Below are 27,713 nucleotides of genomic sequence, written 5' to 3' on the forward strand. Positions count from 1 at the left end.
TGAGGCACTCGGCGTTTAGGCCAGCGTGGTCACTTATGTTTATCGATCTGCCAGCTCTGGACAGGGGTGCGCAGCTCCCAGGAGCGCGGTGGGAGCTCCTATTGCCCTGGGAGTGAGGGGCACTCTGTCCATCTTGGGATGGAGAAGAGGGCTGGATGGGTCCCCAGGGGCCCACTGCCATCTCCCCATTTGCCCCCACATGAAGGGACCTGACCCCGGTCCTTCACCCACCCTACCTGCTGCCTGCGGGCTTATGGGAGGCCAGCCCTGTCCCAGAGGGCTCTTCCTGCCAGAAACCCCAAGATTCAGGGGTTAGAAATGTCCCTCAGTGAGCTCAGGTCTTGGGGTCCTCAGACTGGGGGGCCGTGACAGCAAATGGGGCTATTCTCTGGGTGGTTATGGGCCAAAAATCTCTCTTAGGACAAAAGACAGGGGACCGAGTGTTGGTGGGAAGAAAGCCTGTGTTGCCCCTCTGCCCCTCTGTGATACTTGAAATGGCAAATTAGGGGCTCAGTCCCCCTCCCCCTGCCCCCGGCTGGCTGAACGTGGCCTATGGAAACGCAGATGAGGTGCTTCAATCTCCTCCGCTTTCCTTGCGGTCATTGCCGAAAGTAGGCTGCACACCTGCTCGTGTGCCCAGCCAGTGGCCGGGTGATTTGGGGTGGGGCTGGGAATGGAACCAGAACCTAGACTGGACGCTGATACTGAGCCGGGCCTGCCCTCTCGGCCCTGATCTGCTCCCTCTGGCTCTCACCTGTCCACCGAGCAGTGCCCACTGCGCTCCAGCCCACCTTGTTGTTGGCCCCGAGTGTAGCCCTGGCCTTGATCCCTGTGGGTCCGCCGAGGGAGGGGGTGCAGCTCGGAGTGGCAGGGGAGGTCTAGAGCCTTGCCTCTGGGCAGCCAGGACAGCACAGGAGGGAGCATCTCTCTGATACCTGGCCCTCCTTGAAAAAAGGAAAATACGCCTTCAAAAGAGACCAGAAAATGGCAGGTTCTTCTAGTCTTTAAAAAAAAAAAGGTGTCTCCTCGTTTCACCTCTCAGAAAAAGTACCACTGATGACGGAGGAGGGGCTGGAGCTTCAGTTGCCGAGGGCGGTTTACTCTCTGCACAGAGCATTGTTCTGTGGCTGCGCAGGCCGGCAGCTCAGTCCTTAGTCCACCTCCTGTGGAGCAGGTTCCTCCGGCCCCGAAGGAATTCTCGAGACACTGCTCCCACCATTCCCACGCTTCTTGGTTTCACTCGCGAGCATTGCCAACGGGTTTCAGAGCGTTGGCTGTAGACACGGCTCAAAGAACGTGCCTTATCCAGTAAGTGCAAGAGGTGCCCTATAATCCACCTCCGGCCGAGGGCACGGGGAAGGGTCCTCCCACCAGCTGTACGTGTGTCTGTGTGTGCACTTCTCCAAACTCGGGCGACCCTGCACCCTTGGGCCCCCTGGCTTCCAGGGGTCGCTTCTCTGTTTAAGTGGCTGATGGTTGTGTGACGGGTCCAACCATTGCCCGTTGCGAGGGGCATCCTTTATAGGAAGCACAATCCTGTTGTGGGAAGAGGTTGGTCATTATTATACCCACTAGAGGCCCGGTGCACGAAATTTGTGTACGGGGAGGGGGGGGGGGTGGTCCCTTCAGCCCAGCCTGCATCCTCTCCAATCCGGGACCCCTCGGGGGATGTCCCACTGCCGGTTTAGGCCCGACCCCCGGGGACATCCCTCTCACAATTCTGGACCACTGGCTCCTAATCACTCACCTGCCTGCCTGCCTGGTTGACCCTAACTGCCCCACCGCCGTCGGCCTGATCGTCCCTCGCTGCCTGTATGTGCCAGCCTGATCGCCCCTAACTGCCCCCTCTGCTGGCCTGGTTGCCCCCCACTGCCCCTCCCCCTGGCAGCCTGGTAGCCTCTTACTGCCCCCCTCTGCTGGCCTGGTCGCCCCCAACTGTATCCCCCTGCCAGCTTGGTCGCCCCTAACTGCCCCCTCTGCTGGCCTGGTTGCCTCTCACTGCCCCCCCTGCCAGCCTAATCGCCCCCAACTGCACTCCTGCACACACACACACACACACACCGCTGGCCTGGTCGCCCCCAGCTGCCCCTTCCTCTGCCAGCCTGGTAGCCTCTTACTGCCCCCCTCTGCTGGCCTGGTTACCCCCAACTGAACCCCCCTGCCAGCTTGGTCGCCCCTAACTGCCCCCCCTGCTGGCCTGGTCACCCCCAACTGCCCCCTCTGCCAGCCTGGTCACCCCTCACGGCACCCCCGCCAGCCTGGTTGCCCCACACAGCCTGTTTGTCCAGTCGTTTGGTCATCCCCCACTAACCCCTTGCCGGCCTGGTCGTAGGCAGCCATCTTGTGTGGGTGTGAGGGTCAATTTGCATATTACCTCTTTATTATATAGGATTTGACAGACAAGGAAACTGAGGGTCAGAGAGATAAAGTCAGTCACTCCAGGTCAGAGAGCTGACTTGGTCAGGGTTTTAAACTAGAGTCTGCGGACTCTAGACCTCCTGCCATTTCACCGCACCTGTCGGGAGCATTTGAACTCTGCACTGGGGACAGGAGTTCGGATGGCCCCCCTTCCCCGCAGGCTGTACTGGAGGGAATCCGTGGGAGAGGCAGAGTGAGAGGGAGGCCCCCTCCGGGCCTTGGATCCAGGTGCGGGATGGTGTCACCCACTCGGTATCTCAGCATGAAATGCTGACTTATATTTGGTTGCCTTGTCCTTAAGTCCCAGGAATCCCCAAACTCGGAAAACTTAAGAAACCCTTTAGAAGAAAAAGTGATGGAAGAATCGGTCAGCAGCAAGAAAAAGGAAAAAAAGAAGCACGTGGACGACGTAGAGAGTTCAGTATTGCTCACCCCCGGGGCTGTGCGGTCCTCCGACGACCTGGACGAAGACCCTGGCTTCCACAGAGTCCCTTCCAGGTACTGTGTCGCCGTCTCCTCACCCGAGAGACCCAGCGAGAGAGAGAGGGTCTCTTTGAACCCAGCACATTGTTAGTTTCTGACGTGACGGGGTCGTGGGGTGGGACTGGCCGCAAAGGAAACTTTGTAAGAAGGTTCTTCTGATTCGTACCGAGTTCGTCTGGCCAGGTGGCCGTCTGCCATAATCAGAAACCGACTCCCCAGCTCTCCACCCAGGTCCCCGCCGGCCCTCACCGTCACCAGGCCTGCTGACGAGCAGCACAGCGGGAAGACGGGAGCCTGCCCCCGCCTCCTCCGGGTCCCGTGGGGGAAGAGCAGTGAGCAGAGACGTGGCTGGGCCGAGGGGAGGTGTGGGGTGTGCCGAGCAATGGCCAGCCCGGCCCGCAAGTGACCGCAGGTTGCGCAGTTAGAAATGGGCCGTAGCTGACGATCAGCGTCCTCCAGACTCGGGAGGGCTGAGCCGCCTGAGGCCGGAGGGGACCCTTCACAGCTGTCACATGGAATTTGGACTTTAACACTATGGCTTCACCCAGGAGTTTGGTTCTAAGAGCTCAGGATGGTTCCTTTATGTCAGGGAGGATCATGAACTTGAACTGATCGGCACGAGGTGTGTAGCGCGCATCTACTCTGTCACTCCCGGGCCACCAGGTGGGCTGGATTTGTCCCCGGGAAAGCATTGAACTGCTGACTTTCAGGGGACCCTGGCCTCTCCCCATTATCACTCCTGTCACGGGGTCTCTGTTTGCCCTTGATGTCAGGCATCGCCCATGCGTTTCCTCTTTAACTCCCCCGGCACCCCCAGAGGCGGGGGCTAGGATTGTGCCTCATGATGGCGGACAAGGAGGCTCGCAGCAGCCCTCAGCCTAGGCCGCCACGGAGCTGGGTCTCGGACTCAGGCCTGTGGGACTGCACCACCGCGTGCTTTCCTGGCCCTCGTTGCCTTGCAGGGGGAGCCATCCTGGCTGCAAAGGGAAGCTGTTGAGGTTTGCATGTGGGGTGGTGAGAAGCCCAGACGGGAGAGCCGAGAAGTGGCTGGCAGATGCTCGGGCTCCCGCCTCCCCTCTGCCCTGCTTCGGGGGGGGGGGGGGGCGCACAATGGGAGACTGCCACCACCTTTGGCCCTGACTCCAGAGTCCCTCTCCCCACCCCTTTCGTGACTGTCCAGCGGACACCTATGTCTTAGTGTGGAGCTGGGCCTGCTGTATGTGCTGCTGACACTGTAGGCACACGGCCCGGCTGTCACCTACTTGATCACAGCCTGGGGAGGGGCCGAGGGTCACTTGTCAGGCCGCTCAGCTTCTCCCCTGAGCAAGTTAGTTCTCAGTGATGTGTGGGCAGCCACCTGTGATGGTGTCCACGAGGCTTGGGGACTTCCGAGGAGGTCAGTCACCGCGGGTGCAGGCTCAGCTCTGTCCTCCAGGGCCTCCTAGCTGGAGAGAGAACAGCTCCTTCCGGTCTCCTAGGACTAGGCCTGGAGGGGACGCCTCAGGTGTCAAGAGGCAGGTGGGGATTCACGGTTTAGGCCTCAGAGGCAGATGGAGGGTCAGGGTGGCGTGGGGGCTGGCCTGTCATTCACGGTGAGCGCTGAGGATTCTGCGGGATTTGGACCTGGGAGAGGGAGAGAAGGGAAGGCATCGCAGGTGAAGGAAACAGCCGGGCAGGCGGCTGGCACGCGGGCGCTCAGTACACATGTGGCACGTGAGGGGCAGGAGGAGAGTGGGCATGGGGAAAGGAGCGGCGGGGCATGTGCGGGGTGGGCTCCTGGCTGTGACTGAGGACCGCGGGGCCCTCCTGGGCCCGGCCAGCTCACCTGCTCCCTGCAGTGTGGATGGTGCTGAGTTTAAAGTCAGGACCTGGCCCCAGGCGACTGAATGGGACTGAGCTCTGGGCCTCTCTCTTCCCAGGATGCTTTTCCGACTGCCTCTTGGCTCAGTCACCACCCTGTGGCTTCCTATTGGTCGAGGCAGAAAGGCCCGGGGTCCCCAGCCTGCTGGACCCTCGTGACCTGCCTCCCAGCTTCGTCTCCGTCCACCTCAGGCACCCTGTCCCCTTCTCCCCGCGCTCCAGGCACCTGGTGTTAGCTGAGGTCTTTGAATGCCCACCCCCTCATCCAAGTGCCTTCACCTTTGAGGACCCTCTGTCCCCTGCCCGTCTCCTGCCGTGCTGCTCCCTTGGGTCCAACCCAGCGTCACTTCCACTTCCTCCAGGCAGCCTTCTTGGATTCCTCCAGGCGGTCTTTGACCCGCCTTTCTATGTTCTCACGGCCCCTGCTCTTGTCAGAGCAGGGCTTCTCTAATCACTTGTGGAAGAGCATGTTTACCGGGGCTCCCCGCTGGAGGTCAGCCAGCGCCCTGGGGGCGGGGAGGGCGCACCAGCATTGCCCGCACCCTCAGCACAGCCTGGCTGCAGCTGGCATTCAGGAGGAGTTCTGTGGGTGGACAAATAAAGGAAGGAACGTGTGCTTATAGGCAGTGGCTGGCTCCCCGGGGGGCCGGGGCCTCGGCACCTGGCCCAGTGCCTGGCGCCCGTAGGCCCCGGGGTGCTGTGCGTGCTCAGAGAACCACGTTCAGGGAGCAGACCTTAGTCTCCTGGGGATGGCACTGTGACACAGCCCACCTCGAAGAAAGCATCTGGGAGCGGAACGGGGTGGGCAGAGCGGGAGGCCCCTCCCTGGGGGGATGCGCTTTTTGCTAGAAAACATCACAAATCCGGGAGAGAGTGCCTGCACCCGGGCCCTAGCGCTGCGCCCGCTCTCAAGGACACGGCACGGGGGCTCTTTTCTTTGTGGGCGCGTGTGGTTGTTTCGTTCTGGTGCCGTGACACCAGCACAAACCAGCACAGGCTTTGGGTGAAGGACAAGGCGGAGGTTTCCCCGAGGCCTGGCCGGGCGCCCCCACCAAGCAGTCCCTGAAACGTGCCCGGTGCGCAGGCAGGGCTGGCTGACGTTGGCAGAGCTGCAGGGGGCGGGCGAACCGGGGCTTCGCTGGGAATGCCTTCAGGGTCAGCTCTGCATCCGATGCCTTGTTTCCGGACCCCAGGGTGCCACACAGCTGGTCTCCCAGGAGGAAGCTGAGGTGACTGTGCCGGCACGTCGACACCCAGCATCTGGTTTTCCTGCTGAGCAGCCAGAGGGGCCACTCTGACCTGTTACCCTCCCAGCTGTGTGCAGTGCAGGGCGGGGGAGGAGCTGATCCATTTTAGAGACGAGGAAAACTGACCGTAGACGGTCAGAGATCTATTCCACATCAGCCTCAAAGCCACGACCAGGAAATCAGCCTCCTCGCGCATGAGAAGCGGGCGTCAGCCAAGGGTTGGCCGAGCTGAGGGCAGGCGGTGCCGGGGACGCAGCACTGGGAGGGTGCGGGTACCAGGTCCTGGCCCAGGTCTGACCTCCGCTCTTCCAACCCTTGGGTGGACCTGCAGAGGGCGTCGGGCAGGCCCCAGACATCTGGCCGCTGGGAAAAGAGGGCCCTTTCTGCTGCGAAATCCTGTGACTTTCGAGAACACGTGCTTTGCTTTCTGTGTGCAGCGCTGGCTCACTGTGTCTCTCACATCCATCCTGGTGTCTGTAGCCCTCTCCGGCCCGCGGGGACGTCCTGGGTAGAAGGTCTCCCCTCCCTCGCTGGGTCTGAAGTCGTGGTTTGCCTCATGCGAATGCAGAAGCTTCGGGAGGTGGGGGAGCCCCGCTGAGCCACGCGGAGCTGTCGGTGGCACCAATTCAAAACGTGTGTTTATTTTTCAGGACTAGCCACAGCGACTCCAGCATTTACATTCGACGACATACTAACAGGTCTTTGGAATCGGTTAGTATGCGACTTTCTTCTTCTTCTGAGCGCCACTGCTAATCACTTCCTTTCCATCCTTCCTCCTCCCCAGCATGCAACAACTAGACTTTTGGATAGAAGGCAAGCACACTGAAATCTTGTTGTTAAGCACAGTCCAGTCGGACGTCCAGTTTGGGCCATAGGGGATGTAAATAAAGTGATGATTTTAAAGCCCAAAGGTCTCTTTGTTATATAAGAAAATGCACCCAATGCCCCCGCCCCCACCACACCCAGAAAGAGAAGTTCAGTGGCAGGTGCAGCGGGAGAGGAGGGTTCTTGGCGCTTGCAACGACGTAGCTCTGCTTGCGCTGGGACCCAAAGCACCGTGGTCCACAGCCCTGACTCGGGGGATGGGGCCCCGGTCCGGGGTGGGCGGGGGAGAGGGTGGACTAAGGTGGAACGTGGGTTAGCCCTTGGCCTCAGGAACTAGATGTTTACAATATTGAGAGAAGCGGGGCGTGCTCGGCTTTGTATGTTTAAAATCATTTTATTTTCTGTTTCAGAGATTTCATCTGTACTAATTGGGTTGCGGGGGTTTTGTTTATGAATTTCACTGTAGGATCATTCTAGCTATGTTCAGTTGAGGAATGCAGCCGATCTGGATGACAGAAGGAACCGAATGTTAACCAGGTTGGTGGCTTTCCTCCAAGGGTGGTGGGGTTTCCAAAAAACCTCTTTCTATTTTAATTGTGCAGCCAACCGTCTGCAAAAGGTGGGGACAGGGTGGCTATTCCCCCCGCGAGGCTTTGTCGATAACAAAACGGAGTCTGAGATAATGCCACAGAGCTTAACGGTTCCGAGGGAATGAATGGGGACGGACGAAGAGTGGGAGGGAAGAGTGATATTAACGAGCAGAAAGCGCCCTCCGTGTGGAGACAGGTGTGGGTCAGGCACCTGCCTGCGAGCAGCCCGGGCAGCGTGCGCCGGGGTCCCAGGGAGAGCCGGGCGGGAGAGGCAGGGGTGCGATACTGGGAATGCCACGCGCCTGACAGCCCTGTTCATTCTGTCGCCACTGCAGGTACAATACTCAGAGGCTCACTGAGCTGATTTTACAGTTTTATGGCATCAGAGCAGACATGAAGAGGGAGTGCAAACATGCCAGGATGTCCATGAAAGTATCTCTTACCGTGGAGAACTAGGCTAAGCTGCCGCATCGCTGTCCGCTGCCCACTTAGGGCCTAGGGAGCCAGGAAACCTCTAACATCAAGCCGGGCCGCTCCTGGTGCCTGGGCGAGCCGCTGACTCGCTTCATTTTGTCGATCTTTTTTTAATATTTGCCACGGATTTGAATGGGCTTGGAAGGGCTTACATGGTTGGAATGGAAAACCCCTGCCTGAATACTCCCCGCCCCCAGGAGTGTGATGCCCGGAATCCCGCCTCTGTGGCGCCTCACTAGAGGCCAGACCTGTTCCCTCTCCTGCCGTAACACGGAGAGATGAATTCACATTTTCCGTCAGGCTCGACACCCTCCTGGGGAAACGGCACTGAGCTTTTATGAGGGGGTCACTCGGAAAATGGAACCGGCAAGGTGGAGACGTGCAGTCGGTTTTCCACATTGTTTTTTAAAAATAAATTTTTACTGACTTCAGAGAGGAAGGGAGAGGGAGAGAAACATCAGTGATGAGAGAGAATCGTTGATCGGCAGCCTCCTGCACGCCTCCTCCTGGGGATCGAGCCCGCAGCCCGGGCACATGCCCTGAGCGGGAATCCACCTGTGACTTCCGGTTCACAGGTCGCTGCTCAACCACTGAGCCACACCAGCCGGGCAGTTTTCCATGATTTTGAACATTTATTACCTTTGCAATAAAGAATATAGTTTAAATTTTCTCTAAAAACAGTTTTGAGAAAGAGAAAGCAACTCTGTCCATTGTCGGTTTTCTGCATGTGAATCGCTGGGTTCCTAGGCCGAGGCCTAGCCTGGCCTGTCACTGCGGGAGACAGTCGATGAAGTAGGGTTCCCTCCCAGAACTTCCATCACAAGCCCCAAAACGTGCCAGTGAGATTCAGGCAGAGGCTCCCAGCACCCCTTCCAACCAGATGGGGAAAATTTGGAACTTCTGGGCTTTATCCACCAGGCAAAAGCTAAAGGTCACTTTAATGCTGCCTTCTGCGGGAAAAAAAAAAAAAGAAAGACTAATCTGACCAAAACCAAATCTAGTCATTAATTATTTTAAAAGCCCCAAACTAAACTTGGTGGTAGTTTTTGGGTTTTGGCATTTGTTTCTGATCGCTGTTTTCAAATGATCTGACATCAGGGAATGCTCTCTCCCTTTAGATGACCCAGGAAGTCCCCTCTGTCCCTAATAACAGAACTGCCCGTGTCTAACGGTGTTCAGGCCACTGAGGTGGCCAGGAAGGTGTCCCGGCCAGGGAGTGAGACCTGGGCCAGAGCCCAGCTCTATCACAGTCATCGTGTGGCCTGGGCAAGCCCCGTCACCCAGTGAGTCTCAGTCTGCCCATCTGAGCAATGGGCTCACAGCTCCTCCCTCTTCGTGCTGTGGACGCCTGGCCCCTAGCGCTCTCCTTGGGTCTATGTGTGCACTGCGGGGGCTCGTGGGCGCCTCCCTGGGCTGCCTGCAGCTCTCCAGTTGGGCAGCGAGGTTGGAGCATGGGAGCCGGTGGGGTCCGCTCACCCCGGGTCCCACTTGTAACAGCCGTGTCTCCCTCCTGCAGGAAGGCCAACCACTCGGGCGAAGCCTCGCTGCGGGAGAGCCAGAGCCCGCGCAGCGACTCCCTGACGCAGTTCGTCCAGCAGCCGGACATGATGTACTTCATCCTGTTCCTCTGGCTGCTGGTGTACTGCCTGCTGCTCTTCCCCCAGCTCGACGTCAACAGACTCTGAGCGCGTCCACGCAATAAAGAGACCGGACCGGCCGGCGGGAGTGCCTTCTCTCTCACTGTATCCGGGCCCTGGACAGGGCACCTCTGCACACAGCTGAGGGTCTCCCAGCAAACGTGGACGCCTCGCTTTTTTTTCTTCACGATTCCTTTTCCTCCTGTGCGTCCTGAGCGTGCGTTCTCTCAGGCCGCGTCCTCGGCACGCGGGGGTGCGGCCCCCCGTGGGCTCCGTGCCGCGTGCCTTGCTTTGTCAGCATCTAGCCATCGCCCGGGCTCAGCCCGTCCCACACGCGGTCCTAAGGTCCTGGGTGGCCTCGGGTTCCTCTCCCCTCCTGGTGAGAAAGGGGGTGGAGGCCCCAGGCAGAGCCTCCACTGGGCCGAGGGGGCCTTGGAGCAAAGGGACCTGGTGTCCGTGCACCTGTGTGGTCTGGCGGTTGGGGGGACGTCCGAGGGGGACACACAGCTGCCAACCCCAGGAAGGCATCTGGGAAAAGCAGAATCCAAACAGGGAAGCGACCGCTGTGCGTGAGCTGCGGGGCGCTGGCGCTGTTTCGCCCGCGGTGTGTGTTTTGAGCGGGAGGGGTGCGTTTTAATTCACTTCTGCGTTGATTGGTTTGGGGTAGAGCTGGATCTTCAGATCTTCTCCACCAACGGAACCCTCCTTTCAAATGAATTCTTGGGGCGGAGTGTGGGCAGTCTAGATGATAGTCTGGCTGACGCGGGGCGGGCCTGGGACCCCTCCCACTTTGCCCGGGCAGCCCCCTGGCTTCCGTGGGGGGCTCCTGGGGAGTCTGTGCTAACCCCCAAGGCCCCACCTGGCACTGCAGATGCCGAAGGACGACTACAGAAGAGGCTGGGCCAGGAACCAGCTCCGGCTGATGGTGCAGATGGACGTGGTCCAGCAGGTCCTGCCCAGACAGCCTGGCGCTCCTGCCTGGGCGTGCGGTCTCGGCTCGGGCATCCTTTGTGGTCCTTCGCAACGGTTTCCCGAAAAGGCAGGCGGTTTGGGAGAGGAGAGGGCACCCAGCCGCCCTCCCACCCTCCAGCTGGGCTCCCTCTGCGCCTGCTTCCTGCAGAGATGCAGGTCCCGGGGCCGTGTGGCTTCCTCCCCGGAGAGCATAAGTCAGGTGACACTTGTCAGCCACAAGCGGTCAGGCCAGGAGGGACCCTCAGACAGCATCTGGTCCGCTGAACCCTGAGAGGCAGAGGGGACTGGCCAAAGTTGCCCACCTCCCCAGGAGCAGACGTGCCAGCACCCCAGGCCACCCGGCGCCCAGCCCAGAGTCACCCCTTTCAGGGAACTCCCATTGTGCCCATGAATGTCCTGAAAAAAAAAAAAAAAAAGAGAAAATGGTTAGATAAGAATGACCTTCTTGGAAGCAAAACCAGGATTTTTAGGCCAACTTTCAGCCTCTGATTCGTTCTCGGATGTTCCCACGAAGAGTTTCTATTCACTCTCAAGCCCGCCCCCGCTTCCTGCTGGGGACCCTTGGCCGCGGACAGACCAGCCTTGCTCTCACTCCAGGAACCACGTGTGGCTCTCGCAAAGCCAAGGACTCGTGTATGTCAGGCAGCGAGGTTCAAGTTGACAGAACCCCAGCCTGGCCAAAAGGACTCGCGCGGCCCAGCCTCTACCCCGCTCTGATTCGAGCCTGCCTTCTCCCCGCGAACCGGCCTGAGCCTTCTCCGCCGAAAGCTGCGGGAGCCTGGAGCGATTCCATCCTGCAGGCCGCGTGTCCGTGGAAAGTGAGCTAATTAGCGCCTGGCATCGGCGAAGGCTCAGCGGCACAGATACTAAAGATGACGCCGGGGTGTTTTACAACCCTGAGCACCACGCGTGCTCGCCTCGCTTAGGCGCTCGAACGCCCGGGGAAGGGCCGACCCAACGTCCAGCCATTTCATTTACGGTCTAGGCCTCGTTCAGAAAACCCCCCGCAGGCTGCACTCTCACCCGTTACAGCTTGTAATATTGTTTAAAGCCGTCCACTGGCCGGATGCCTAAGAGTCATTGGGTTCGGGTTGGCAGCAAACTGCATTCTTTTTTTAAGGAAAAAACATTTCTCATTTGAGTAAAGGCTCACAGGGAAGAAGCTGGATATAAAAGGTGGATAGAGAAGCCTGCAGGACAAACCACCCCAAGGGTTTTAATTTTTAAAAACAATTTAGACTCTTATCCAAGGAATACATGTTCATAGTTTAAAAAGAAAAGGCTGTGAGGCTCTTAATGAGAACCAGGAACTGCGCCCCCCCAGTCTTGCTCTCTTAGAAGTAACGCTTTCCACTCTAATGCTTGCTTTTGCGTTTCTACAGAGCATGCTCATGCTTTTGTTGTTTAATTAATTTAGAAGCATCACTTGCTTTATGGCAGACGAGGCTCTCTCTGCTTCGCCAGGGCAGTCAGATCATACTGTTTGGTGCATCGCTGTTCAGTGGGGCTGTATAGGACTGTTTGCCCCTGAATCACTTGGTGTGTACTGTGCTTACGTGTTCTCTCCTGTCAAATTTAGTGTTGATTTTATTTTTTTTTATTTTTTTGATGTGGCGCATTCATATATATATATATATATATATATATATATATATATATATATAATGTAGTGAGAGAGAATCATGGATCAGCTGCCTCCTGCACGCCCCCCACTGGGGATCGAGCCCACAACCCAGGCATGTGCCCTGACCTGGAATCGAACTGTGAACTCCTGGTTCATAGGTCGATGCTCAACCACTGAGCCACGCCGGCCGGGCTGACACATTCTTTAATAACTTCTCAAGAAAAGGAACATGGGAATTAACTATTGTAAAATTTTGGGATTTTTGCATAACTTCAAATATCTTCGTTCTGCCTTTTCCCAGGCGTGGCTGGATACAGAATTTTCAGGGGGAAAATAGGAAAATAACCCCCCCCCCCCCCCCCCCACTGTGGTCTGCCTGTGGCTCTGCAGCTGGAGTGCATCATAGGAACTCTCGGTTAAGCTCGGGTTTTCTCGAACATCCAGGACGACTCCAGAAACCCCACCAGAGTTCAGAGACGGGCCCTCTCCTCTCTGCTGGGAGACCTCCCTCGGGCCTCTGCCCAGGGACCCGCCTGTGGTCAGCTTCCCCACCCAAGTCTGAAGTGGACGGAAGGAGGTGGGAGCCTCCATCACCCGCTCCCAAGTGTTGGTCCCACCCACACCTCTTAGTCCTCCTGTGCTCACAGGAAAGTGACTGCGGAGGCGCCGGTTTCAGGTTTCAGCCTATGGTTGCAAATTCACAACCAGATGCCTCAGAGGGGCCCTTAGTAGTAAAACCTCAGTGTTTGACATGGAAGACTTCAGTACTAACTGTGCAACCTGTCCCCTCCCCTGCTCATCGCTTCTCCACCACTAGCAGGTGCTTCTCAGAGTAGGAAGGTGGGCTCTCAGAAAACGCTCATCTCAGCGGCCTGGGTGGAGCACAGTCCCCGTGGGATGGGAGCACAGTCCCCGTGGGATAGAGAGCAGAGTCCCCGTTGGATGGAGAGCATGGAGGGGGCGGAGCACAGTCCCCGTGGGATGGGGAGCATGGAGGGGGCGGAGCGCAGTCCCCGTGGGATGGGGAGCACAGACGAGGTGGAGCACAGTCTCCGTGGGATGGGGAGCACAGTCCCCGTGGGATGGGGAGCACCGTCCCCGTGCGATGGGGAGCACGGACGAGGTGGAGCACAGTCTTCGTGAGATGGGGAGCATGGACTACCTGGATGACGTCACGATTGGTTGGTCTGAGATGGGTATCGTAATTTTTATTTAAGTTTAAAAGTCATAATTTTTGCAACAGCCACCACTTCTATCCACCCCACCGCAAGTCTATATGAGCACATTCTCTGCCAAGTATGCTGTGGGTTGGGCGGCCACAACGCGTTTGTATCCCTGAATGCCATGCAAGGCTGGGAACGCTCTTTAAAAGGGAACACTGCGAGAGTCTAACCTAGAGAGCTGGCTTTGTTCCAAACCAGGACAAGCTGCCTGGGCACCAGGAGCCGGCATCCTGGCTGCGGCCCCCCTGCTCTGACACCTTGAATAATCCATTCACCTCTCTGGGTTGGGCATTGGAAGACTTCTTTTGAAAAGCCCTAGATTTTAAAATCTAAATCTTAGCAAGTTTAGATTATTTTTATAAAAGCTCAGTTCGTGGCCTATTTGCTTAAAAATAAATGTACCTCTGTATTGGCAAGCGAATGCCAAAGCTTAGGGCATTCTTCCTGCTTTGTATCTTAAGAAAGTGCCTGGGAAGGTTTAGTAAATAAAAGGTAGTTTATGTTAAAGGTGTGGGGATGAGAGTTTGCGAGAGAACGTGGGAGATCTCCTTCCTCGGGCTCCTAGAACGAACGGGGTTTCCCTAAGCATCAGGTGCAGTTTCCCCGGGGAATGTCTTTCGATTTGAGAAGTTCAGCCGCAGGAATAAATAGCTTTTACTCACTAGCCCTGCCTGCTCCTCCCATCTTGTTCCCGTTCCCCCAGCAGACTCGGGGCCTGGGCACAGGAAGTCCTCTGGAGTCAGAGGCCCTTGGCATGCTGGCATCGGGTCCCTGAAGCCAAAGGCTGGCACGTTGGTGTGGCCTGTTCCTGCAGGGGGCACGGTACTGGTGGGGGAGGGGTGCCTAAGAGCCCTTTGCCCTTGAACCTGCACCTGAGATAGCTGCCTGCATCCCTCGCGTGCTGCTGGTGACATCAGCCAAAGACGGAAGGTGGCAAAATCCTCGTCCGCGCGCCACGAGGACAAAGGCCGAACCCTGGACACGGGAGTTGGCTCAGAGGATGTTGTATTGGATGGTGACGGGCGTTTATCTTTTCAAGGTCTGTCATGTGTTTAGCAGGTTTCGTGCTACAGTTTCTTTTAATGCCCTGGCAGGACATAATGGACAGTGTGTGAGGGTTTTCGCCGAGGCCTCCAAGAGAACTATTGAGAAAAGCGGGATGTTATTTTGTAGTACGAGGGTTATTTTGTCGATTTAGTATATATATCGCCGTAGCTTTGTAAAAAGGGATCTTTGTAAAAACAATTGTATGAATGTGCACTCTTATTTATTGATGATTGTAAATGAAGATGTTAATGACTATTTGCATAATTTATACCTGTGGGAAATTAACTGGAGTATTTTTGACTGTTTTCTATTAAGGAAGTTTAGGCTTGGTGCTATGATGAGTGGTCTTGTAAAATTACATGTATTCTTAAGGAAATTTTTGAGTATAAATTTCAGGAACCGACACTCTCGTTGATGATCTTTATTTCCATGTGCATTGGTGTCTCTGCCGACCGGAAATGACACTCTTTCCTTTGTCCCAACAAAGAGTGCTATTGCCAAGGGGAAGGTGAAGCCGCTGGTTGTAGGGACGGTAGGGAATGTACCCTCCTTAACTTGCCGCTCGCCTTGGGCCTTTGCATGGGAGGCTCCAAGAAGAAACAATAGTTGTATTACTAGTAGTGGTGGTGGTGGTGGTGGTGGTGATATAGTAGCAGCACTGGTAGTGGTAGTGATAGGGGTAGTAATAGTATAGTAGCAATAGCAGTAATAGTAGGAGTAGTGGTAATAATATAGTAGCAGCACTAGTAGTGGTGGGGGTAGTGGTAGTAATAGTATAGTAGCAATAGCAGTAATAGTAGGAGTGGTGGTAATAGTATAGTAGCAGCACTAGTAGTGGTGGGGGTAGTGGTAGTAATAGTATAGTAGCAGTAGCAACACCAGTAGTGGTAGGACTAGTGGTGGTGGTGAGAGTGGCAGTAGTAGGAGGACAGTAGTGGCAGTAGTGATAGTAGCAGTGGCAGCACCAGTAGTGGCAGGACTAGTGGTGGTGGTGGTGAGTGGTGGTAGGAGGAGGACAGTAGTGGCAGTAGTGATAGTAGCAGTGGCAGCCGCGTGGCCCTGGAGTTAGACTTCCTGCTTGGGTGCCTGGCCTTGAATCTTGGATCTGTCTCTTACCAGCTGGGTGAGTGAGGGCAGCGGGAGTGAGGCGAGGAAGGACGGAAAGCAAATGAAAGGCGAGGCGCCAAATCTTGATTCCCCATCTGCTGGGTCTCGGCACTGTTCTGGGTGCTGAGAACAATCAGTGAGACCACAGCCCTGGCCCCCTTAGAGCTCATCTTGCAGTGGGAGGAGCTGGACATAAACAAAATAAGTGAAATATAGGCACATCCGCTATGCATCCGTAAGCGCATGAGAAAGGCCGGGAAGGGGGAGCAGAGTGGGGCGGGTGGGGAGGTGACACGATGTTGGCAGAGTGGTCTGGACGGGTCTCTGAGGAAGAGACACTTGACTAAAGCCTTGAAAGATGCGGAACAAGGCACTTGACCATCTGGGGAAGGAGCTTTCCGGGCAAAGGGAGCCGCACATGCAAAGGCACTGAGGCCGCGGCTGGCGTTTTCAAGGACGGCAAGGAGCCCGCTGTGGCCAGCGCAGCGCGGGAGGAGGGAGAGGCCAGAGGAGCTGGACGAGATGCAGGTCGGGTCGGCCTTGGAGGGCCTTGGCCTCCACCCTGCACGAGTGGGATCCACGAAGAGTCTGAGCGCATGGCCTCCACCCTCCACAAGTGGGATCCACGAAGAGTTTGAGTGCATAGCCTCCACCCTGCACGAGTGGGAGCCACTGGAGAGTCTGAGCGCATGTTGACTGGCATGTTAGCAGGCTCACCCTGGTTGCCATGGCTTCCGTCTTATTTTTGTTCAGGGTGGTTATGTCATAAAGAACTCACATGGGAAGATGGGGTGTCAGTCTTCTTCCCAGGAATTGCCATAACATCTAGGACTAATGTCAGCCGCCTCCGACAGGATAACCCCCCGGAGCAATGGCTTCACCGCAATCAAGGTTTGACTTTTGTCTCTTACGAGAGAGGCCATCCAGGCCGGTTGGCTCCGCAGCTTGGCGTCTGTCCGTCTGAACCACACATCCACGTGCTGTGCTGAGGATGGGAGAGGCGGCAGGATGGGCCGCCCCTGCCTTTCGACTTCCAGAACCACCACACAGCGCATCAGCCCTCAGCTCGTTGCCCGAGCGCTGTCACTGACCACAGCTGCTAGGCAACCAGGCGGGCCCGGCGCCCTCTGGCTGACCGCTGGGCTGAGTGACCTACCCGTAGGGCAGGACCTAGGCAGCTGGCCACCTGGGTAACACTTGCCCCATCTTAGCTGGCAGGTTGGGCCAGAGGCGGGCAGCGTGTGCATTACACACTCTTACAGAGGACCGACTGGGTGTGTGGGCTCAGTGTCAGGGGCAGACAGAGGAATAAGATCAAGTCCGTCCTCTGAAGGCGCTCGTGGGAACATGAGGGGAGCGCTGTGCATGGAGCAGAGCCGCCATTTCCCCAGGGCTCTCAGGCCCTCGACTGGAGACTCATTGCAGGGTCATAAACTCGCCCCCACCCAGGAGGCAGCGGCCCCATCCCGCCCACGGGAAGGTTAAGATTGGGAAAAATGCATTTGTTCATGTGCTGCCCCACAGAGCAGAGGAAGGGCTGGGGCTGCCAGGCTTGTACCAACCCATCAGCCCGCCTTCTGAGCGCCCAGAAGTGGCGAGAGAACGGAACAGGCCTGGGGTCCACTGCGGCTCCCAGATGGGGCTGCGGACAAACCAGGCCTGAGAGCGCCCCCCGCCACGGGCATCAGCGGGCGGATCCAGGCCCTCGGTCAGTCTCCGCTTTCCCAGGCCTCGATTCCTCCCAATGTGAAAAGGCACTGACAGCTGCCCGTGCTGAGGTTTGAAATGAGCTACTGTCTTCGAAAATACCCAGGAAATAATCCAAGGACAAATGTTCATGGTATGATTAGAATTGCATTCTTCTCTCTTTGCCTCTTAAACAACAGAATCTTAAAACTCCAATTATTATTTTATAGGACTCAACCCCCTCCTACCCAATAGTCCTCATCTGCAGACATTTTTTTGTCACTGCCATAATCCTTGAAATGTCCCGACAGCCTTGAACGTTTCCAGGGGTGGGAACGTCTGGCCTGCGGGCCATATAAGGCCCTCAAAATCATTGTTCTGGCCCTGCCAAGGCATTAGGGGTGAGTTAATTAAAAGTTAGACCAAATATAGCAGGCTCCTTTTATATATATTGATTTCAGAGAGGAGGGGAGAGGGAGAAGAGATAAAAACATCAACTATGAGAGAGAATCATTGATTGGCTGCCTCCTGCACGCCCCACACTGGGGATGGAGTCCACAACCCAGGCATGTACCCTGACCAGGAATCAAACTGTGACCTCCTGGTTCATAAGTCGATGCTCAACCACAGCTTCACCAGCCGGGCATGCAGGCTAATTTTTAAGTGCATAACTTTGTGTGGCCTGTGACTGATGTCATAAATATCCAATGGCCATTGGCAGGGAAAAGGTCCCACCGTCTTAGATGGACAGTGTTTTGGCACTATAGTTCTCTCTGGCCTGCGCAGTGATATCCGAACTGAGATTTGACACAAAGGGACAGAATGAATTCTTGTAATGGGGTCTTCAAGATGTCATTGTATCTCTGGCTCTTTTTTTTAAGTCTTTGTTTTTTAGAGCAATTTTAGGTTCATGGCAAATTGAAAAGTATTCAGATTTCCCACATACCCATACCCTCTGCCCAAGACACGCACAGCCTCCCCCACTATCAACATCTCCCACTAGAGTGGGATGTTTGTTGCAACTGATGAACTTACACTGATACATCGCTTTCACCCAAAGTCAGTAGTTAAGTAGTTTACTTTAGGGGTGATCCCTGGCTTTCAATAATGTGTATTATTTGTACCAATTGATTTTAACCACAGCACAGTTTTCACAGTACAATTTTCAAGAACACTTTTAATAACATTTTCTAACAATTTCGAGCTAACAAGGATAAACAGGTCAAGTGAGCCCCATAACTTTTCATATATGTAAGCAGAAAGTATAATGAAAAACTGCCAACATGTTAGTAATTTCACACGGTCAATGACATTCCGCGTGGAGCACAGTGAAATATATAGCTCCATCTACTGTAAATACTTTGAATTGGCTACCTCTGGATTTTATACGTTATGGATCTGAGTTTACTTTCATAATGAATTTCATTTAGGAATTCTGTAAGTCATGCTGCGCCTGGAGCACTTTGCTAGACGCTGAGGGGTGTGAACGTAATTAACAGGGAGTGGGAGGGAATCAATGACAAGGGGGAGAGGACTTTTGGAAAGTGTTGGGGAGGTGGGTAGAGAAATGGAAATCCAGAGGCAAGCTAAGGAGAGGCCATGAGGGTCACATTGATCCGGGGCTGACCAGCATTTCAGGGCAGGGATAGGTCATGGTCAAAGGTGATGGTTCACCTGCAGCAGCTATGTGCCTAGCACAGGCCAGATGGCATGCTGACCCGGAGAACCCTCCAACAGCTACTGCCTAGTGGTGGAAAGGATGCGTAAGTAGAAGCCGTGCCCTGTGAGAAATGCTAGAATAAAGCTATTTGCCATGTGCCTTGAGAGTAGAGAGAAGATAGACGTTCAAAGGGGCTGGACCAGTGGGGAACCAGGTCTCAGGATGGATGACCTCATGAAAGAGGAGATAAACACTGAAGAGGGGGAGGATTTCTAAGGGCCCAGAAAGAGGAAGGGCATTTCAGGCCAGGGGAACAGCATGAACGACTGCGCAGAGGTGTGGAATTTCATCCTGGGTTAGGAAACAGGACAGCCTGGTTGCAGCTGCAGCTCAGGGAGATGGCAGGGCAAGAAGTTACATGAGCAGCGACCAGCTTCTGCGGGACCTCAAACTCTGGGGTGAAAAGTCTGCAGACACCGGGAGCCGAGCTGGGAGGCTGGGCGGAAACCAGAGAACGATCGGGGCGCGAAGCAGAGGGCGGACTGCAGCAGCCGAGACGAGGTCAGGGAGACGGGAGGAAGCTCTTGTAATGAGGTCAGAGAGAAACAGAGGCCCAGGACCAGGGCAGGGGCAGCATAAAAGGAGGAAACAGGGTCACCAGAGGGAGGTCACATCCTCCTTTGGAATGGCCAGCACTGGGCCGCTGGCTGGGCTGGAGTGACCTCTTTAACCGAGACCGGACAGTCAGAGGAGGAGTAATCAGGCATTTGATTATGACCCACCTGTTGGCACAGGAAATGACACATTAAAAGTGTTCTAGCCCAGCCGGTGAGGCTCCGTGGTTGAGCATCCACCCAGGAGCCAAGAGGCCACTGGTTTGATTACCGGGCAGGGCACATGCCCATGGTGCGGGCTCAATCCCGTCGGGGGAGGGGGGTGGTGGCTAGAGGCAGCCGATGACGATGTTTCTCTCTCATCGATGTTTCTATGTCTGGATCTCTCTTCCACCCTCTTTCTCTAAAAAATCAATAAAGACATTTTTTTAAAAAAAGTGTTCTATCCATGGCATTTATTATTGTTACTACTCTTATATATCTCAAAGAGTAAGTCATCTTTGTGATTTGATTCAGGTACCCATCTTCATAGATAACTTTTAGGACAGTCCTGTCATTGGATTTCTTTACAGCAAGCAAAATACCAGAGGCCACTCGAAAACCCGTTTTATTGCATTTATGATCATGAAGCCTCAAGTCAGAGCCTCTGTAACTTAGTGTATTTAATGCTGCCCCGTGAAGCAGCTGCAAAGCGTGAGGCTGTCACGACACCTCATTGGCCTCTGTTTCCAAAGCCAGACACGAGGACTCATTCGCCATTGCGGCCGCCGTCTCCAGGGGGAGTTCAGACCGTGGCCAGGGCTGCAAGCCCTTTGACCAAGAATGAATGAATGGATGGATGAGTGGGTGGGTGGGTGGACGGATGGGTGGATGGAACAATAAAAATCATTTCATCTCTTCTTTAAAAAAATGACTTCCTTTTGGATTAAACATACTGTGTGTCCTCCTTGGAAACTGCCCCGTGGGCCGGCTCCTTCGGAAGCCCAAGGCCACGTCCCTGTGGCTGCCACTGACTGCACATGCGCTGTGCTTTGGTGAAGGTGGTAGAGCTGGACTCTAACCACCGTGTGGAGTCACTTCGGGTTTTGGTTTCTCCCCGGTGTTTGTGATGCACGTGTTAGTGAAGCATTTGTTTTCCTCTCGTTAATCTGTCTTTGATTACAGGGGTCTCAGCCAAGAACGGAGAAGGCAAAAAGAACATTAAGTTCCCTCCCTTACAAGTACAAGGCTGTTCGCTGGGGAGCCCCGGCGCTGGGGGATGGGGCGCGGGGCCGGGCCTGAGCGGCTCGACCTGGCGATGCTCTAAGCCTGAGAGCTGGCCGAATAGCCCTTGTCCGGCCCCCAGCCTGCAGTCCCCCCATACTCCAGCCTTGTTTGCCCAACTCTGGTTCCGGGCTTCCACCCAGGTTCTGGGTTGCCTCTTAGTTCTCCAGGCAGAGATTCAAGAGCAGCCCTGAGTCCTGCCGATGCGGCGGAAACTCGGATACATGGCTCGGCTTTTCCTAGCTCACTCCTTGGAGCCTAAAACTATTGTCCAAATATCCTCAGTTAGTTGGAATCCTATCGCAAACCGGAAAATGAGGTGAAGTCATGACTCTCCGAGAACCCCATCTGCTACTGGTCCTACCCAGCAGACAGGGTTCTTGGACCAAGCCCAGACCCATCAACCTCTTTTGGATCCTGGGAACCTGGTGGATTCCAGTCTCCGGGTACACTAGTCTCCCGAGCCCTGACCCCCAGCCTGTCCCGACTCTCGGCCGCTTCCCTCTGGTTCACCGCTGACATCCACGCTGGATTGCAGGTAAGGCCATCCGTCAACCAACAGCAAACTGGGAAGACCTAAGACTAGTCTTCGGGACCCGCAGAGGTGGTTTCTACGGATGTGGAGTTTTTATGGGGTGGGGTGTGGGATCTAGAATGGTGGTCGCCAACCGTTTTGGACCTCAGGGACCACAAGTGGTTCGTGGACCACCGGTTGGCGACCGCTGATCTAGAAAGCCCTCCACCTAAAGTATTTCTCATTCCTTCTATTCCCTGCTCTCTCATTCCCCCCAGACACACACCTGGCCCATCCTCTCTCCAGGCTGGAAATGCCACTGGTGGTGTTTCCTTTTGGAGTTACACTGTTGTGACTGCAGAAGAGAGGGGAACCCGCTCTTTTCCTCTATGAACCCCTTACAGAGGCTTATGTCCTCCTTGCTTTCCACAGCGTCTGCAAATGCAGCCCGAGGAGCTAAGCGGCAGAACACTGAGGTGTGGGCTGACTATGCACCCACTTGCCCGGGCAGTGCCAGCCCATGTGTGTTGTCTTGGTGTTATTTTTATTGGTGTCCCATGTCACTCCTGCCCAGGTTTGGCCATGAGTGAATATGCGTCTAAGTCCTAGGGAATCATACGAGGACTTGGGTTTTGTCTTCTCCCCCTCCCTCCTTCTTCCCTCTCTTTCTTTCTTACTCTTCGCTATGTGTGGACCCTGGAGATGCAGAGATGGGTAAGACACCCCCTGCACCACCACCACTATGTGTGCCTGTGAGGAGCTCTGCTCAGTGGGGAGTAGCTGGGGATGAGGGTGGGGAGGCAGAGAGAAGAGTAAGTGTAATGCGCTCAGTGTTACAGTTGGGTGAAGTTGCCGTGATTAAACCAAGGAGGGAGCATCACCTCTTTCTGGGAATAGGAGGCAGGGAAGGTGGCATGATGAAGCGGAACCCAAGGGAAGGTTTGAAGGACAAGGAGCTCTGTGGCCGGAGACCAGGGGAGGAGGGCTTTCCAGCAGACACCCTAGAACTGTGGTTGGCAAACCGCGGCTCGTGAGCCACATGCGGCTCTTTGGCCCCTTGAGTGTGGCTCTTCCACAAAATACCACGTGCGGGCGCACACGTACAGTGCGATTGAAACTTCGTGGCCCATGCACAGAAGTCGGTATTTTGTGGAAGAGCCACACTCAAGGGGCCAAAGAGGCGCATGTGGCTCGCGAGCTGCAGTTTGCAGACCATTGCCCTAGAGTAACGACCTTAAGTCAAAACTTGTGAGGGGCCCGAACGTCTTGTCTCTGGGAAGTTTTCACGAGGTCAGTGTTGCAGAGGAAGGAGATCAGGGAGGCGGGACATGCGGCCAGAAACCGACGTGGAAGCTGGTCACGGAGGGCCTTGAATGCCACACTAAAAAGTGTGCACGGGGTGCCAGGGGATGTTTTGAGTAGAGGAATGATCCAACCAGAGAAAGCTGTTGGAAAACTGGTCTAGAAGCAATGTGGTGCACGAGAGGAGAGAGACGAGCCTTGAGTTTAAGGAGATTGCAGGGGATTCCCAGCCAGTAGCCTCTCTTCTTCCTCGGAGTTGCTAGGTGAGAGGGAAGGTCCTAATTGGACAGTGAACAAGTGAAAAAGGTGTCTCCCACCAGTGTTCCGAGTGGGATGGCATTACAGGGGCAGCCACACGCATCCTGACACCATGATGGCAGAAGCATTGTACAGTGTGATGGGCTGGATTGTGTCCCCACGAAATTCCTATTTTGAAGCCCTACACCCCAGGAGTTCGGAAGGTGACTGTATTTGCAGGTAGGGTCTTTAAGAAGTGATTAAGGTAAAATGGGTCCATGTGGGTGGGCCCTAATCCAATATCATTGGTGTCATTATAAGAAGAGGAACTCGAGACACACAAAAGGAGACCGGAGGGGTGTGGTCGTACAGAGGAGAGGCCATGTGGAAACACAGCAGGAAGATGACCATCTGCAAGCCAAGGAGAGAAGCACCACAAGAAACCAAACCTCCGGACACCTTGACCTTCACCTTCCAGAGCCATGAGGAAATACATTTCTGTGTTTAAGCCACCCAGGCTGCAGCATTTTATTATGGCAGCCTAAGCAAGCTAATCCATAGAGTCTAGTCGTAGACATAGGTAGTGTCTTAGTCTGTTCAGCTGCTATAAGAACATACCACGGACTGATAATGGTGAAGGCCCTCCTCTAGGCTGCAGGCTGCTGACTTTTTGCTGTGTCCTCACATGGCAGAGGGTGAAAGCAAGCTCTTGGGCATTCCTTTCATAAGGGCACTAATCCTGTTCCTGAGGGCCCCACCTTCATGACCTAACCACCTCCCCCAATCCTCCCTCCGAATACCATCACCTTGGAATTTCAACATATAACTTTGGGGGAGACACAAACACTCAGACCATACCAGGGAGCTCCCCTGGCAGTGGCCTTATCTCATTTGTTTGACTCCTATCACACGGGAAGGTCTCAGGGAATTGCCTGGAAGAAAATCTGGAGTGTGAGAACCAAGAGAAAACCACAGGAAGGCTCATTTGCCCGTGAAAGCAGGTTGGTGAGTGTAGTGAAGAGAGCGGGAATGGATGATAAAGCTACTTCAGATCAGTTTTAAAGTATCGAGTAGTTCTGTTGAACTGTTTTATTTTTATTTTTTAATCTGAACAATAAAGATTTAATTAAAAAATAAAATAAAATGTACAATTCAGTGTTTTTAATTATATTCAGAGTTGTACAATCTAACAATTACCACTATCTAATTTTAGGATCTTTCCTTTTTCTTTCTTTCTTTCAAAAAGACATGCTCAGCCCTAGCTGGTTTGGCTCAGTGGATAGAGCCTGGACCTTTGGATGGAAAGATCTAAGGTAGCGGTTCTCAACCTGTGGGTCGAACGACCCTTTCACAGGGGTCGCCTAAGACCATCAGAAAACACATATATAATTATAATTGTTTTTGTGATTAATCACTATGCTTTCATTATGTTCAATTGGTAACAATGAAATTGGGGGTCGCCACAACATGAGGAACTGTATTAAAGGGTCGCAGCATTAGGAAGGTTGAGAACCACTGGTCTAAGGTTTATTTCTACCTCAATTGCTGGCTCCTACCCAGCCTGGCCCTGGTCTGGGCTTGGGCAGGAGGCAACCAACTGATGTGTTTCTCTCACATGGATTATTTCTGTCTTTCCCTCCCTCCCCCACTCTCTCTAAACATCAATGGGAAAATATCCTCGGGTGAGGATTAAAAAAACAAGCAAAGGTGGGTAACCTGGTCAGAAGTCATATCTTCAAAGTGCATGCAAGCTGCTCCTCCTAGGGGTCCGGACTGAATGTTTGAGAGCATCTCCAGGAAGGCCTGCGGGGATGGCGCCTCCGCAGTCTGGAAGGTGTTCTGGACTCTGCTGAACAGGAAGAAGTGTTTCGCCTCCAGCCAGAGGAACCCGAAGTGGTTCTCATCGAACAGGATGAAGACTCCAGGGTAGCGCCAGCGGTGGGCGAAGCCATCAAAGGTAATAGTAACAGTGTCCACGCCATAGAAACACATCCTGCAGGTTTGGGGGTAGTTCCGGTCTCTTGAGCGCACGCCCACAGGCAGAACAAACGGAACAGGCTGCTCCTCTGCAGCTGCAGCCCCGGACTCCCCGACGCTGGGCTGGGCAGGGCTCTGCCAGCCATGGCCCTCGCTTTCCTCAGTCCCGTCTTCTTGCTGCTGCTGCTGCTCCCAGATCACCTGCTCGTCAATCTCCTGGACCACGCGGGAGAGCTCGTTGAAGTTGCGGAAGATCTCGCCATCTCGCAGCTGGATGCGGCGCCTGAGGTGGATCTCTAACGTCTTGGCTATTCCCGTGACTCTCGTGACCCTGGCATACTTCCCATGGAAGCTGAGCATGGCCATCATTAGGCCGTAGTTGCCTTGGAAGAGGCCTGGCCTGATGAGGTCGTCCGGGTGGCTCGGCGGGAGGTAGAGGCGGCGGTAGATCTGGCAGTCATACTGCTGTCTGTCCTCCTGCACCAGCACCAGCCCCCCTTCTCCCCTAAGCCGCGTTGGGGAATCCTTTCGGTGGTCTGTCTTCCTGCACTGGAGGGTGAGCCTGTCCTTCCGAATCTGCACGTGGCAGTTGTGGGGCCTGCTGAAGCGGCCTTCCAGGCACTCCACCGTGGCTGATTTCCTCTCCGTCAGGCGAATTCTGAACGAGGGCTTGAATTGCAGTGTACCATCCCCATGGAAGTTAAGGTAAGGTCCGCACGTCCAACCAGTAATGCATAAGCCGTCCACCACGACATTCAGCAGTGTTCTATAGTCATCATGTAGCTGCCACAATCCCAAAATGTGTCTGTATGGGTGGAGCAGCTTTGCATAGACTTCTCGATAAGACATACCGATCATCTCCAGGTTCTGCAAGTTTTCACAGACACCAAACTCCTCGCGGCAGCGCCGTCTCCAGATGCTGTCGATGTGCAGGATGTGGTGGAATTTGGTGCAGGCCCGGGCCAGGCTGGGCAGATTGTTGCCGGGGAGCGAGGCGAAGATCTCCACCAGCATCTCCACCGGCAGGTCCTGCAGGGAGCAGTGCGGGGGCGGCATGAGGCTCGAGATTCCTCCACTCCCCGCACAGCACCGTGCTGCCGCGTCCGCCACGACGTGCTTTTCTGCAGGGGCCATGGCCAGCTGGCCATTGGCCGCTGCCGTCTCAGTTGGGCCTTGGCGCTGCTGACGACATCGACATTCCCGAGAAGAGCCCACGGCACAGATGCAAGCGCACTCTTCCATGCCTCCACGTGTAACAGCCACCACAGCATGGGCCTCCTAGCCTCAGCCAGACTTTAAGCTGAGTCCAGCCACGCCCACCAGGGCCTAGCCACGCCCCCTCAGAGAGGAGCTAATTGTAGGATTTCAAACCCATACCCATTAACAGTTGCCTTCCTTTCCCAGTGCCCCCTCCCTGTCCTCCTGCCCTAGCCCCAGGCAGTCTCTAATCTGCTTTCTGTATGGATATGCCTCCAGGGATATGCTTATGGGTGGGGATGGGGGGGTGGAGAGGGGACATTTCACATAAACGCAATCATAATATCTGGTCTTCTGTAACTGGCTTCTTTCACTTAGCATAACATTTTAAAGTTTTATGTATGCTATATTCTAGTGTATGGGTATATCACATTTTGTTTACCCATTCATCAGTTGGTGAATATTTGGGTTGTTTCCAGTTTGAGGCTCTTATGAGTAACGCGGCTGTGAACATTGTGTACAAGTTTTTTGTGTGAAGATGTTTCCGTTTCTTTTGGGTATGTACCTAGAAGTGGAACTTTTGGGTCATCTGGTAACTCTATACTTAGCATGTTGAGGAACTGCCAAAAGTGTTTTCCAACGTGGCCCCATTATTTTACATTTTCACCAGCAATGTACGAGGGGTCCAATTTTTTAAACATTCTCATAAATGCCTTTTAAAAAAATATATTATAGTCATCCTAAATAGTGGTATTTTATTATAGTTTAGAGCAGAGTTATTGACTGTAGGCTGACTTGACCTTGAACTCCATAAGGGAAATCTCTCTTTTTTTAATTGCTTAAAGTATTACAAAGGTCTCCTTTTTTTTTCTCCCCTTGACATTGCCCCGGGCTCCCCTACCCCCCAGTGTCTTATGTCCATTGGTTATGCTTATATGCATGCATACAAGTCCTTCGGTTGATCTCTTACCCCCACTTCCCACCCCACAACCCTCCCCAGCCTTCCCGCTGTAGTTTGACAGTCTGTTCGATGCTGTTCTGCCTCTGTATCTATTTTTGCTCATCAGTTTATAATGGGCTTTATTATCCATAAATGAGTGAGATCATGTGGTATTTTTCTTTCATTGACTGGCTTATTTCACTTAGCATAATGCTCTCCAGTTCCATCCATGCTGTTGCAAATGGTAAGAATTCCTTCTTTTTTACAGCAGCATAGTATTCCATCATGTAGATGTACCACAGTTTTCTAACTCATTCATCTGCTGATGGGCACTTAGGCTGTTTCCAGATCTTAGCTATGGTGAATTGTGTTGCTATGAACATAGGGGTGCATATATCCTTTCTGATTGGTGTTTCTGTTTTCTTGGGATATACTTCATCAATGTTTCTTGGGATATACTCTCATCGATATTTCTAACTCTCTATCCCTCTCCCTTCACTAGAAGTAGGATCACTGGGTCAAATGGGAGTTCCATTTTTAACTTTTTGAGGAAACTCCATACTGTCTTCCATAGTGGCTGCACCAGTCTGCATTCCCACCAGCAGTGCACAAGTGTTCCTTTTTCTCCACATCCTCGCCAGCAGTTGTTGTTTGTTGATTCGTTGATGATAGCCATTCTGACAGGTGTGAGATGGTACCTCATTATTGTTTTGACTTGCATTTCTTGGATGATTAGTGACTTTGAGCATGTTTTCATATGTCTTTTGGCTTTCTGAATGTCCTCTTTTGAAAAGTATCTATTTAGGTCCTTTGCCC

At 54.3% G+C, this 27,713-nt stretch overlaps 2 protein-coding genes across 2 annotated transcripts in view; one reads left to right on the forward strand and one right to left on the reverse strand.

The window, feature by feature from the left end:
* Nucleotides 1–9,659, forward strand: part of CLMN (calmin) — a 33,864-nt gene extending 24,205 nt beyond the window's left edge. Inside the window, exons 10-13 of the mRNA XM_006106162.3 lie at nucleotides 2,720–2,916; nucleotides 6,659–6,719; nucleotides 7,300–7,370; nucleotides 9,414–9,659. Of these exons, the coding sequence (XP_006106224.1) occupies nucleotides 2,720–2,916; nucleotides 6,659–6,719; nucleotides 7,300–7,370; nucleotides 9,414–9,582 (498 nt within the window). The 3' untranslated portion in view covers nucleotides 9,583–9,659. The remainder of the gene's footprint in view (nucleotides 1–2,719; nucleotides 2,917–6,658; nucleotides 6,720–7,299; nucleotides 7,371–9,413) is intronic.
* A 1,010-nt stretch (nucleotides 9,660–10,669) lies between these two features.
* LOC102429564 (F-box only protein 31-like) lies at nucleotides 10,670–26,212 on the reverse strand. Its single transcript, XM_023746972.1, has 2 exons — nucleotides 24,500–26,212; nucleotides 10,670–10,902 (listed from the first exon to the last, which is right to left on the reverse strand). Exons 1-2 carry the CDS (start codon nucleotides 26,000–26,002, stop codon nucleotides 10,702–10,704), a joined length of 1,704 nt encoding a protein of 567 aa, XP_023602740.1. The 5' UTR covers nucleotides 26,003–26,212; the 3' UTR covers nucleotides 10,670–10,701.
* Between the last annotated feature and the right edge of the window lie 1,501 nt (nucleotides 26,213–27,713).

The sequence above is a fragment of the Myotis lucifugus genome, unplaced genomic scaffold, assembly GCF_000147115.1.
Source record: "Myotis lucifugus unplaced genomic scaffold, Myoluc2.0 scaffold_776, whole genome shotgun sequence".
Taxonomy (NCBI): Eukaryota; Metazoa; Chordata; class Mammalia; order Chiroptera; family Vespertilionidae; genus Myotis; species Myotis lucifugus.